This window comes from Ostrea edulis, chromosome 8 (genome assembly GCF_947568905.1).
Source record: "Ostrea edulis chromosome 8, xbOstEdul1.1, whole genome shotgun sequence".
Taxonomy (NCBI): domain Eukaryota; kingdom Metazoa; phylum Mollusca; class Bivalvia; order Ostreida; family Ostreidae; genus Ostrea; species Ostrea edulis.
The window spans coordinates 49,679,114-49,693,134 of record NC_079171.1 but is presented as its reverse complement, the minus strand read 5'-3'; the positions used below and the strand labels follow the sequence as shown (position 1 = coordinate 49,693,134).

General features: G+C 36.5%; 1 protein-coding gene across 2 annotated transcripts in view; it reads right to left on the bottom strand.

Moving 5' to 3' along the window:
- The window catches only part of LOC125661869 (transient receptor potential cation channel subfamily M member 2-like), a 52,046-nt gene that overhangs the window by 13,514 nt on the left and 24,511 nt on the right, over nucleotides 1-14,021 (bottom strand). The window contains exons 7-11 of one of the 2 annotated variants that reach the window (XM_056146370.1): nucleotides 8,111-8,222; nucleotides 7,698-7,809; nucleotides 7,084-7,367; nucleotides 6,722-6,829; nucleotides 6,424-6,489 (exon numbers count right to left, since the gene is read on the bottom strand). In XM_056146370.1, the coding sequence (XP_056002345.1) occupies nucleotides 6,424-6,489; nucleotides 6,722-6,829; nucleotides 7,084-7,367; nucleotides 7,698-7,809; nucleotides 8,111-8,222 (682 nt within the window). The remainder of the gene's footprint in view (nucleotides 1-6,423; nucleotides 6,490-6,721; nucleotides 6,830-7,083; nucleotides 7,368-7,697; nucleotides 7,810-8,110; nucleotides 8,223-14,021) is intronic. The other variant, XM_056146371.1, reaches the window with a different exon arrangement.

Genomic DNA, 14,021 nt, shown 5'->3' with positions numbered 1-14,021 from the left:
AGTTTATAACCCCTAATACCCTCTGAACAAATTCGCCACTGATTTTGTACCGAGTGCACAGCCGTTTAGCAATCTACTTGTTTAAAAACTATCGTTTCTAATGTACATGTACTTTTTTTCAATGATAAAGCTCATGGACTTCCTTGAACTTGTCATCACACTTTCCGTTATAAAATGAACTTACAACATCATAGTTACTATAACGAACTGATATATTCTATAAAGAACACAAAATAGATAGTTGGAGAAACACGGCCCCTGGATATACCAGAAGAGGGATCAGGTGCCTAGGAGGAGTAAGCATCCCCTGTCGACCGATCACATCCGCCTTGAGCCCTATATCTTGATCAGGTAAACCGAACGATCTGGAGTCAAAATCAGTATACATGTACTAAGAACCGTCTGACAATCAGTATGAAACACGTCAGATAACATATGATACAAAACTAGGTTGTATTGGCAAACTCGAGCATTATATTGAACATCGAATTTCCGAAATGCTGACTTTAAACGATACTGTATACAATGTATTCCAATGAATATTTCTCCCCATACGGTGCAATACGGTATTTATCTCATCCCCCTAATTATCATTTTCCTTAATTCATGTACCCCTGACTACGATATTTTGAGTAATTTGTAGAAAAATGAATAGTTTACAAATGAACTATTTGATGTTACCGGTCCGGGTGCATATAGGTTGCTTACATACATATGAGTTGAGGGTAATCTTGTTTGTGTCGGCGAAAAATTGAGTAAATATCGTGTATGACCTTTGTTTTCCCGCTCCCCGTGTAACATTAAATAGTAACCCCGTTGAGGAACGACCCTGAGAGTAATTTGTCAAAGGATGTCTAATCAACTTTCGACGTTCAAAACATTCAACCAGACCGTTAATTAACTACCCTCCCAAGCTTGAACTTTCGACCCCTGTTCAAAAAATAACCTTTGAAGATCATTTATGGTGGGGTCAAATATCAATATTGTAAATTGTTCCTCACGTACAAAATGTTTCCTATTCAGTCACATTGCAACATTGAAAAATGATCCTAAACATAGAAAATGCTTCTTAAATACAGTGATTCCCACTTGTTGCTTGAGGAGACTTATTTGGCAAATACACAGTGTTATGAAAACACAAAGGTCTTTATTCCAATATAAATCTGAATACTATCGATAAAAATTCATGCTCTATGGACGTTGCAAACTGGCGTGATGATAAATTAAATTTGCTATCAAAAATACTAAAATTTAAATGAAATGTTAATAATAATTAAGATTTTGTACAACGCGTTAATCATTTTGAAATTTTGACTCTAATGATTTCATTGGTCAAATTGACCCCAGTATGAACTTTAACGGGATATCATATATCTGTAAAACATAGCTTAATTGGTTGTAATCAGATTGGTAAATACCATTACATTCACTCATGTAGAAATATCATTAAATAAATTACCAGTTTTGTTGAATGATGTGCACATTGTCAAATATGTAAGGTGTATTACTATTTTTACCCTACGCCTCTTCAAAAGTCCGCAGAACGCTAAATAATGGTCCTACTTTAACAAATTACACATTTGAATGTGGATTATGGATACGATTCACACATTGTGTTGTGCAATCATTAGTGGACTCTTAACAAAAAAATAGGATGGGGAGTCAGGAAGGGATTAACATGTATTATATTACTGTCTGAAATAATAAATTGAGCGATGGTATAGGGTCCTTTCCGAGAAATGAAGTACATTTTTAGGGGAATTCGACATTTTGAATAATATGTATACGGTGTGACCGTTGGACTGAGCGAAGCATGAAATGCTCATTGGCGTATCCCAAGTGATAATCATAATTCCGTAAAGTACGGTAGATTATGATTCATTTATATATATATATATATATATATATATATATATATATATATATATGGTCTTTAGGCTTGCCAATCAATGTTAAAAGTGGAGCGAATTAGGACATGCCTTATTCCTCCAAAGAACTGATCCAAAATGTCCGAAAAGAAAAACAATAAACTTAATTAATCTCAAGTGGAACGAGTTAACCCAATTATGTTGACAAATAGTAAAGCTAACTCGTACCCAGAGAAATTCTATTTTAACCATGCATAATTTATAAAAGATAATAATAATAAGTAACAAATACAAAAAAAATAAAATAAATAAATAATAAATAAATAAATGAAAATAAGCTATGTAAACGAAGTAAGAGATGAACAAAGTTTGAGAGAAAGATAATGTAAACAACACGTTTGAATAAGTTAACAAAATGGACCAACTCCAAACAAAAACAAAGAATAGGCAGTCCCGGAAATTGAATCAACATCAGACATTCCCGTACTGATCATGTCTAGGGTAGATGTGTAAAAAAACAAAACCCATAGAATCATGGAAACTGATAAATGGGTTTTACATGTAATGTAAGCAATCGGTTATGAAGTTCAAAAAAATTTAAAAAGATGGACTGATTGTAAACAGAATTGAAAAGAAGAAAAAATGTGTTCAAAAATGGTCATAGTACCACTGTTAGGGACATGATCAGACGAGTAGGTCTAGATGAAGCTTAAAATCTAGTAAGGGTTTAGCCCGTATTCATCCTGGTGAAGTCAGTAGGTTTGTTGATACCATGTGGTTCAAATGACTTCAACCTGTGCATCCAGAATTTTTCCTTCTGCTTTCTTTCGGTATCTGACCAACTAGGGTTATGATCAATAACCACTACTGTCATGCCCTCCCATCGGTGGTTATTGCCATTGAAATGTGTTGCTACTGGCAAATCTTTTTTTGGTTCTGATGGAGGACCGGTGCTTGTTGAGCCGTCTGCGAAGGTCTGTTGTTTCTCCTATGTACTGCTTCTGGCAGACATCGCAACTGATGAGATAGATGCAGTTATTGGTTTTGCAGGAAAAGTGTCCCAATATTTTATAACTCCGACCCGTTACAGGACTGCTAAAACCCTTAGTGTCTGAGCTATATTTGCATAATTGACATCTGAGGTCTGAGCATATTTTGACACCTCCATTGGGTAAAGGGTTATCCAGTTTGGTCCTTACTATCATGTCCTTCAGGTTTCTGGGACGCCTGAAGGATGCCATCGGTGGTTCCTTAAAAACAACGGCCATTCGTTTGTTGGCATACAGAATGGGCAGGTGTTTCTTCAGAATACCGTTGATGTTCTTGAAGGCGGGATGATACGTAGTGACCAATGGAACCCTGTCATTCGGAGGTTTTTCTTTATACTGGAGGAGGGACTGTCGGTCCTGTAGTGACATCTCGAAAATCAGTCGCCGATTGTACCTTGCAAGGATCATATCCTCTGTTAGTGAGATGAGTTTTGAGGATTGTTCCTTGTTCTTGGAAAATAGTAGAAGTGGAGCAGATGCGGCGGATTCGCGTAGCCAAACTCTTAGGTACACCTTTGAAAGTGTGGGGTGGATGACAACTAGATGGCATAAGGTATAGATGAGAGTCAGTGGGTTTGGTGTGGAGATTAAACTCAATTTCCCCGTATCTAAATGTGGCTGTGGTATCCAGAAACGTGTTATTTTCATAATATATATATACAGCGACTGTGTGAGGTTGCATCAGTGTGTATAAGTAGCGCTTTAGGAGCATAACAAAACTTCCTTTTTTCGGGAAGTCGTTGTGGCCGAGTGGACTTACGCACTGGTTTGACAATCTTGCTAGGCGGTGGGTGCCGTACGTCGCTGGTTCGACCCCGGGCTGGGGCGAAAATTTTCAGTACCTAGTTGTGATTATTTAATGCTTTATATATATATATATATATATATATATAATGAAATTTTCCTTGCACTAAACACCCAGTAACATCTCGATATGAAAGGGGGATATATGGGGATAACAGTTTTACAAGATCCGCCTATTCATTTAACGCGGGAATTGAAACGTAAGGCGACGTAAACCGTGCATTGTGTCGTCACATTTAGCCTCGACTTTTTTCTCTTTCAAAGCAAACAATTATAAACAACAATACATCTTGTTTGCAATAAAAAAGGCCGTTAAAACTTAACAAAATTAACCAATACATTCAAAATGGTAAAAATATAACCGTAAGTATATCGTATATTCTTATTTAAAGAAACCCGTTCATCTATTTAGTCGTGTTAGTGTTTTTCTATTTGATGACTGGCTAAAAACTGTAACAATAATAATCACACCATTCATTTTTAACAAACTGGGTGTTTGGATTACAAAGTACACGTCAGTTTTGTATTTTTGGCATTCAAAATTGATCGAGAGGTTAGAGTGTTCGCCCCGCATGCGGGAGGCCCGGGGTTTGAATCCCGGCCGCGACACACCTAAGTCGTTAAAACAAGTTGTGACAGTTTCATTGCCAAACGCTCGGCATCAGATGTGAATATCACGGGTCCTCGGAGATGACCTTAAAAACGGATGACCCGTGTCACAGTAGGTGTGACACGCTAAAGAATCCTCACTGCTCAATGGCCGTAAGAGCCGAGCATAGGCCTAAATTTGAAGCCCTTCATCGGTCTTGGTGACGTCTCCATATAAGTGGAAAATTCTCGAGTGAGACGTTAAGCAAGATACAATCAATCAAAATTAAAACACGAATAACTCTAGGAGTAACTAATTAACAAAACAATATGGCGGCGCCCATATGGATCACAACATTTTCATTGAACGTATGTAGAGATTATATCTTCATTTGCTGATTTTCTCTTGTTTTCTTTTACATACGTGTTACCTTTAGAACCTTGCTTCGCGGACGGGCCTTTGGCCCGTCCGAGCTTCGCTCGATATTATACCACAACAATGAATTTCAAGAATCTGCCACCCCGTCAGAATAAAATGGTCTTCTTCTTAGAAACTGTTTTATCTTTTTGAACTTTATTTATACCCCTCCCCCTTATTTTACACAGTCACGTTTGTTTATTCCTAAGTGCCAACCTTGCAAGTGAGTGTGTATGCTGTTCAGCACTTATTTCAGTTCTGAATCGTCCAACACCCATAATTCAACATTCGTAAAACTCCGGATATTCGTTCTGTTTTTCATGATTAAATCACGAACAATGTTTCTATTATATTCTTGAATGGATAAAATGTATTCAAACGAATTTGCGTTTCTAACATCAATTTACTAATACTCAGCGGTTTTCGGAGAGTCTACATGGGTTTTTTTTCATAGTATTTACCCTCTCAACACGTTTTTGAAAAAAAGAAATGATATGCGTAAATGTTATCGTTTTTTAACACATTTTAATAGTAAACATTTCAAACAAGAGGTACAATGAACAATGCTCACTAAGAATACACCCCGCTTACCCCAATCTCCTAAAGGGTGTTGTTAGTAGGTATAAATTATCTCTTTCCTGAGTGTAAAAATATGGTATGCCTTTGTAGAAGAAAATGGAAGATATAGTCCGAACACATATCCATGGCATAAACCTATAATTTTGACCTTGAGATCAAAGGTCAAGGTCATAAAGGGGTCATTAATGTGCATGACACATAGTCTCGTGGTGATACACCCATGTCTTATGGTATGACTATGTCAAAACCCTATAATCAATTTTTACCTTGAGGTCAAAGTTCAAGGTAATATAGAGGTCGTGAAGGTACTCGACACATCGTCTCATGGTGACACACTCATGTGTCAAATATGGTATGCCTATGTCAAAGAACAAAGAAGTCATGGATCCGACACGAATCCATTGTAAAAACCTTTAATTTTGACCTTGAGGTCAAGGTCATATGGAGGTCATGAAGGTACATGGCACATCGTCTCATGGTGATACACTCATGTGTCAAATATGGTATGCCTATGTCAAAGAACAAAGAAGTTATGGCCCAGACACGAATCCTTTGTAAAAAAAAAAAAAACAAAAAAAAAAACTTTAATGTTGGCTTTGAGGTCAAGGGTCAAGGTCATAAATGTACTCGACATATCGTTTCATGGTGATCCACCTGTGTGCCAAATATGGTATGCCTAAGTCAAAGACCAAAGTTATGGCCCGGACACGAATCTGCAGACAGACAGACGGACGGACGGATAGACAGAGTGATTCCTATATACTCCCCAGAAATTCGTTCGGGGTATAACGATAAGGAGAGAGAGAGGGGGGGGGGGGGGGGGGGGCGAACGGAGTAATCCGTAGTCAAAATCAGCGTGCCAAGAACGGACTAACAATCCGTTTGAAACATGTCAGACAGCATTTGACCCAATGATATATCACTACCCATTCATGGTCAAAAAGCTTTAGCGGACAAACAAATAGACAGACCGAATACTACATGCCCCAAAATATACGATTACAAGGACTGAAAAAAAAATATTCATACGTCAATTTGAAAGTTTTCACTTTAGAATTAATGTACATCAATTACCGGTTTTTTTTGTTTTTTTTTTGAAAATTAAGATATACATCACCTTCAATATCCACTGCATGTGGAGACAGTCATCTTCTTTGAATTTACAGTCCTTACAAGAGACAGTCTAAAAAGGATGTAAACGTATAAAACGTATGTATATAACCACGCCAATTCAAAATCAAATTGTTAGTACTTGATTTAATTTAGTGGCTATTTACAGAACATCCAAAGTTACGTATTCCTAATTTGGAAATAAATAATTATACTTTTCAGGAATGTAGGACAATTTAAAATCGATACAAAGCATAGTTTCGTTGATCTATTTCTTTCATATACTGTATATATCCTTGAGTCACCTGTTCATACAATTCTGGTAAATCGTCAAGTTTTAATTTCACTCCATGATCCAATAAAACTCTCACGTAATCACAGCGGTTTGCTTTCAGTGCTTCAAGAAGAAGAATCTATAACAATTTAAGAAGGCATGTTAATTTAAAAATAAAACCACTGTGTACCTGACTAAATTGAATCTCATGAGTATTCGATAACTCATTATCAAATGGCGTTTAAATAAGAAATTGCTGTAAATCGGGGGGGGGGGGGGAACCCATTATTTTTAATGACTTACATGACCAATTTCCTTGATAGTGGCGTTTTAAGCTAGCCAATAAGAAATTAACAATATGAATGGAATTAGATATCACTTTCATTTACTTACATGTCCACTGTCCATTAATAATTTAGATTCCTGAAGAAGCTGATATCCAAAGTAAAAGTAAAGCGGAAGTGACGTAGGGGAAGCGTACTTCGGGTTCAGTACATAAGCTCTAGATTCCTTCTTGTAGTCCTCCAGGAGCTGGTTCATCATAGTCTCCTCAGGCCTCACTGAATTTCTCTTTAGTAGTTTCCAGGCCACCGAGGAGCCTGTCATTGCAAGACCATTCGTTTTGGAATGTGGAAATGCTGACTTTGGTCTGTTTTCATTTGAAAAGGTTTGAAGATCTAAATTTGATTTTAAAAATATAATCATACAGATTGGCCTACTGAAGTTTGTGTTTATTGTTATGTTATTGACAATCAATGGAAACACAGATATTAACAACCGTTCTTAATCAATCATGAAAAAATCAAATGAAAAACACATGTTCATGAATATGTCAATGACCAAACATCAGAATACAATATGGAATACAATGATCAGATTCAAATTCTTCATCGAGTGTGAAGAAAACATATACCCGGGTCATAAGGTAAAGCTACACTTTCTGATGGGTCAACGTTTAGATAAATAATATGCAGAAGAATAACTTTTTAATTTGGATAATAATATACTTTTAATCTCTTCCGTCAGAATTTTTTCCATGGCCCAGCAACTGACGACAGCTTCACCAACAATGTTTGACAGCATCAAGGGATCGTCATTGTCCACATCAAATACACCAATCTTTAAGGATATTGTTTTCATTATTTTATTGGATGATAATGTTGTCATTTCTACTCCACCATACATGAACAGTATATTGCTAGTGGTTCATGTTACTGATTTCAATTTTCGGGTAATTAGAATAGACATCTATGGCTTCGTGCAAATAAAATTTCATACGTTTGTGTCTCGTACGGTTTAAGAAGAGAAAGTCTATATGCATCCGTCAGTTCTACAAAATAACCATATATCAATAAATGAGGGTGTTCTATAAGTTCCCTTTCGTGGTTTAAGATATATCTGATGTAAAAACAAAACAAACCAAGTCTTCTTTCTTTTTAATAGTTTCGAGGTACTTCGTCAGGGTTTCGAAGCTGTTATCATCAAATCGTATCCCAAACAACAGGCTGGCTTTCTTCCTCAGCTTTTCTGGACTATACAAGAAAAGAAAATCTTCAGGCATCCAAAAACTTAATTTTCTTAAACACCACTCTGATTCCACGCACAAGTACTTTGAAGTTGACAGAAAATTAAATATGCTGAAGTTCCTCACTGCGCGGCTTTTCCCATAAATACCCAGTGCTGTACATAAATGTACTTCACCGCACTAGCACATTACATGACGTCACAATGAAAAATAGGTCATGACGAAGGTCATGATGTACATATCTACAGTCCCATTGCGGTTGGAAATGTCAAACTATTTTTTTCGTTATTTACCACCGTTGCCAAACGATAAACCGCAAACGTGTAAAAGTTCCTGTCAAATGGGCTATATCAATTCGCTTTGATATTCAAATAGTTTCAATTTCTTCTTTATATAACACACACTGTCATGCTAAAGTATTATCCATATTGCATCGCGATCTTGACATCGCCCCTAATTTGCACGTATAGTGACCTTCACAATGGACTCATTTGAATAAACATGGTTTCCGTACATAAAAAAATCCAGCATCAGCACGACACACCGGGGTTATTGAGTGAAAGATGATTGATGTATGTGACATGTGAACATGTTTCTCGGGCTAGATTCAACTTCTTATATGTAAAATTAGCTGCATATTGCATATTTAATGCAAAAATAAGACATGTTACAAGTTACGATAAACTTGCTCCCAACACTTTTCAAATTAAGAAATTAATATGCTTTGAAGTTATATTAATTTCAACTTTTATTAATATCTGGATATGGTGCCAATTGAACGATTTATACATACACGGTACCATTTTATCTTGATATTTGATCACGTGATACACAGCTGATGTAGAGACTGTCGGTTGGATGAATCAAAGTACTTAAAGTACTCGTGGGAGTTGAACATTGTGGAAATTCAGTTAGGAAAGATAGTACTGGAAGGGTAGGGGGATAAATGACTGAATATTATCATGATTTTAGATACAAATCAACTGTTGTTGTTTTTCAAAGCGTTACAACAGCAAACATGGATAATGGAGGGCCCATGGGCCACAACGCTCCTCGAGTAACTGAAGTCGTGTTGTTGTTTTCTAGAATTTCACCCCTTTATATTCTCATGAAAAATGTGACCACATATTATGGCCCAAACATTCAAATCAATATGGTTATCAATGCCTTGCAGTTATGAAGAAGTTTTTCCCCTGTATATATACATTCAAGTTTAATCCTAGTTATAGCTAATTCTAAGGATTCATTACTTGAAAAGGTAGTCCAATATGCTAAACTGTCACCTGAGTATACTACAGTCCTGTAGAGGATCAATGGAATGGTAAATAATTGTATAATAACTTAAAATAAATGAAATGCAAAAAAAAATTAAAAATTGTCGGGCATCGGAAATGCACAAGTCGAGTTGCGCAAGGAATGGGCATAGAGGGAACCGGCAGAAAAGTTTTCAAGAATTGTCAAGCAGGGAGCAAAATTTTGCGTACATAAATTTCAGCCGACTTAAATCCTTTGTGACCTTGACCTTTAACCCTTGACCAAAATCAATAGGCTTCTTTGTCTCATCAAGGGCGATAATCCATCTAAGTTTGAGATCGTATAATTTGTTAAAAAATTATAGTGCAGAAAACAAAATTTTCTCCAAATTTCAGTCTATTTATAGCCACTGTGACGTTGACCTTGTGACCCCGGAATCGATAGGCTTCTTGTCTTACTTAATCGATCTAAGTTTGATTGAGATCCTATAATTCGTTGAAGAGCTATGGTGCGGAAAACAAAATTTTCTCCAAATTTCAGTCTATTTATAGCCAGTGACCTTGACCTTTGACCTAGTGACCCCAGAATCGATAGGCTTCCTCATCTTACTGAGGGTGACAATCCATCTAAGTTTGAATGAGATCCTATAATTTGCTCAAGAGCTATGGTGCGGAAATGAAATGTTGATGCGTGCCCGCCTGCCCGCCCAAATGCACTTCATCAGATCATAAGCCGAGTTCGACTTCATCGCAACTCCGCTAAAAATGAAACACTAGTCAAATAATGTTATTTATTGCCAAGGTATTTGGGATATTATACTGTGGCTCAAACAGGGGGTGAATGAACCTGACAGTATGGAAAGCATATAGTGGACTTGTGATGCTGGAAATCTATAGTGATTAATAAACTATACATGTACAAGATCCATAACTATTTTTTTTTTCAGTTTGTGAGGGAGAATCCTCATGTCTCTTTCATCTGTAGACAAATAAACAATGTGTTTTGACCAGAGCAATTTCCAATCCTTTTTGCAGCATAAATTCAACATTGTGGCAACTGGGTTAAACTTTGATAGTGAAGTAATACATGGCAGCACCTTATCCCATGCTCTTAAAATTTCTGTTTGACACACACTCATGACATCCACTCAAACATTACAGAGTGCAGCAAAATCCCATTGTAATAGGGGATTCAAAATGGATAACTGGTACAAAGTATGGTACATACTATTAAAAAAGGATAATGAATTTGACATATTGATGTCTTGGAAAAGGAAATTCTGACATCGGGGCTCTAAGCGTTTTCAAACATTGTCATTTGATAAAAGTGTTCTACATTTTTAAAAATAGAGATTAATATGTCTTTACATACATAGGTGAGAAAGTTTCCATTATTCCTAGCCGAGACATACCATGTATGCGCAAAAAATTCATAAACAAATATCACACTACTAACGTAGAAAATGTGGACCTTACCGTCAGATCATCAAGCGCAGCGAAACACGCCATTTCGAGATTATAGTCGACGAAAGCTCGGTAACAGTAATGAATAAGGTACACTCATTTTGTATCTATTTTGTGACTTTCTTTATTAAAAGGAACAGTTCTATAATGTGTAACGTGCAATTACTACGTTATTCAATAACTTGAAGCATGAAGCAGTTTCACTTTGCCACCGGATATAAGAAATTTCATTTCGTATTCCGATCCCAATCGGAAGTTGTTGACTGGGAATGACGTGTTTTAATTCAATCTACATGTAACATCAAGCATTTTTTATATCACATTAAAAAAAAAACCAAATATATACACATACACAATGTTGTAGAGTTATTTCTTGTAAATTTTCTGAGGTTTCGCACCATATTCGATATTTCGCGCCACGGTGTCAATAGGGCTTGTGTGCAGTTGTCGTTCGTTTCCCTATCAATGTTTATAGGTGACGCTGTGCTACAAACGACAATTTTCAACCTTATCTTTTATTTTTCTATGTCTATCAGTATTAATTTGATCGAAATCTTGTATTCAAATTGATTTGAATACAATATCATTGCATTTATTTACATGTCAATTATCAAAATTAGAATAATTCAGAAAAGTTACATGGATTATTTAATGGCGGATGTTTATAAAAGTTTATGTTGATTTACCTAGGAGTAAATCAGCTGACACAGAACCCCCGCTGACGACCACTATACAAATCAATACAAATTACTGCGCAGAAAAGTGCGTGATGACCCAAGGAGATTGAACATAGTTCAACTCCCAAAAATGTATGGGAGGTCAATATGCACTTAATGATATATACATATTGTTTTTGTATATAAGGGTTGTGTTTACAGAATTTGTCAAAAATTTATCTGTTTATTAATACAAGGTGAAGATAATGAACAGTGATCAATCTCATAACTCCTATCAGCAGTACAAAATAGATAGTTGGGTAAACACGGACCCCTGGACACACCAGAGGTGGGATCAGGTGCCTAGGAGGAGTAAGCATCCCCTGTTGATGTTTTTTCCCCTGACATATTTCTATGACCCTACTTAAGACAACTGTGTGACAACATTTATGTAGTCTTTGGTAATCAGGTCTTCCAACACGGATTGGGCTTCTGTGTTAGCTGATCAATTTTTATATCCCTATGAAGCAGAATTCATTCCAAAACTTCAATATGAGAAGAAAACTACCTTACTGTGGCGTCCAACTCGAAATGTAGATATCTTGACGACGTTTATTCTATTAACATTAATCATTTTCATTCTCGTGGTTTTGAATAAATCTTTAACGTCTGCAGTATCAAATGTTGTCAACATAAATGATTGAAATTTGAAGCCCGATCTCTAGTGTAGCGTAAAGAATATTCCTAGAATGTTTGAAAGATTGATATGATGATTTTCAGTGACTTAAACTTGAAATAAATGATATAAAATATCTCCATTTATATAATTTTAAATACCATGTATCGATCTGCTCATGTGTGTCAAGTTTCCATCGATATGTAAATTTAATTCAAAGGATAAAAAAGAAGAAGAAATTGAACTGATATTGATAAAAAAAAAAAAATATGATAATGAAATGAACAAGCATAACAATTTTTATCCTGCACCGAACACACTTTAAAACATGGATATATAGGCCTACATGCATCCATTTGATTGTTTGTTGTAAAATGCGCAGTACGATATAATGCTACTCACGTATCTGCATAAAAGGTGAAGATAACGAAGAGTGATCTATCACATAACTCGTATAAGCAATACAAAATAGATAGTTGGGCAAACATGGACCCCTGGATATACCAGAGGTGGGATCAGGTACCTAGGAGGAGAATAAATTGCAAATACATCGCGGAGTCAATTGATCCCTTAAATGACTTGATATGTTATAATTATCTCTCCCCCCCCCCCCCCCCCCCCCCCCCCCCCCCCCCCTAGGCATGGTATTGATATTGCACTTGAAAATAAGGGGTCGGAACCCCAAAGGTCCGATAATGACCCATCCCTTTTCTGTGGATATACGTGTAGTTACAGTATGGAATTTCTAACGACCTTCAAATAACTCTACAGAAACATCTGACTTGCATAATAGGTATTTCAACCCTTCCGCATTACCAAATCTTGATGTTATCATGTTTTCCTAAAAATCTGTAATGTTTATCATTCGAGTGCACATACATTATATAGTTAGTCAGTTGCAAAGGTGTAATAATCATAAATGTGAACCAAAGGAAAACGTACGTCGAGTCGCAATGTTTCGGATATAAATTAACAGTTTCCACAGAAAATTAATTACTGATGTAACATGTCTTTGAGAATCAATATCTTGAAATATGTCTAATGTCAAATAGACATGTACACTAACGGTGACGCATCCACATGCAGCAACGCCCCCCCCCCCCTTATTTTTCTAACAATCGTTTTCGTAATTATCACATAACAATTCGATATATTGATTACCCCTTTTCTTTTTTAAAAGTAGCAATTAATGAGAATGGAAATTTAAGAGCCAGCCGATGAATTTATTGCCTTTTTATTTCTTTCGGCAGACTGGCATTTCTATACTTGTGTGCAATGAAGGAGGTTTGAGATTCGGGCTCGTGCTGTACAATATTCTTTTGCAGAAGCAGACTGCAAATCATTGTGATTGTTTCCTTCCTCCAGTGTAAACAGACTCAGTCAGGTAAATAGTACCGCAAAATGATCTCTGATAGGGACAACATGGTGGTCATATTGCTCATGTACATGCATGCCGGAGTACTTACGATAGCCCTAGACCACTCGTAGAGTTACGATCCATATTTGTCGTAAATCGCAAGACGTTAATAATTAGTCAAACGGCCGTACGTGCTACGTTCACATTTACGATCGTTTAGTGCAACGACCGCCTTATTACTATAAATGTGATTGATTCTGTGAATAGGTGGGTATAACGAGCAATGATCAATCTCATAAATCCTATAAAGAAATCAAAATTAAGACCAGGGCAAACACGGAGTCCTGGATACGCCAGATGTGGGACCAAGTGCCTAGAAGGACTAAGCATGTCCTCTCGA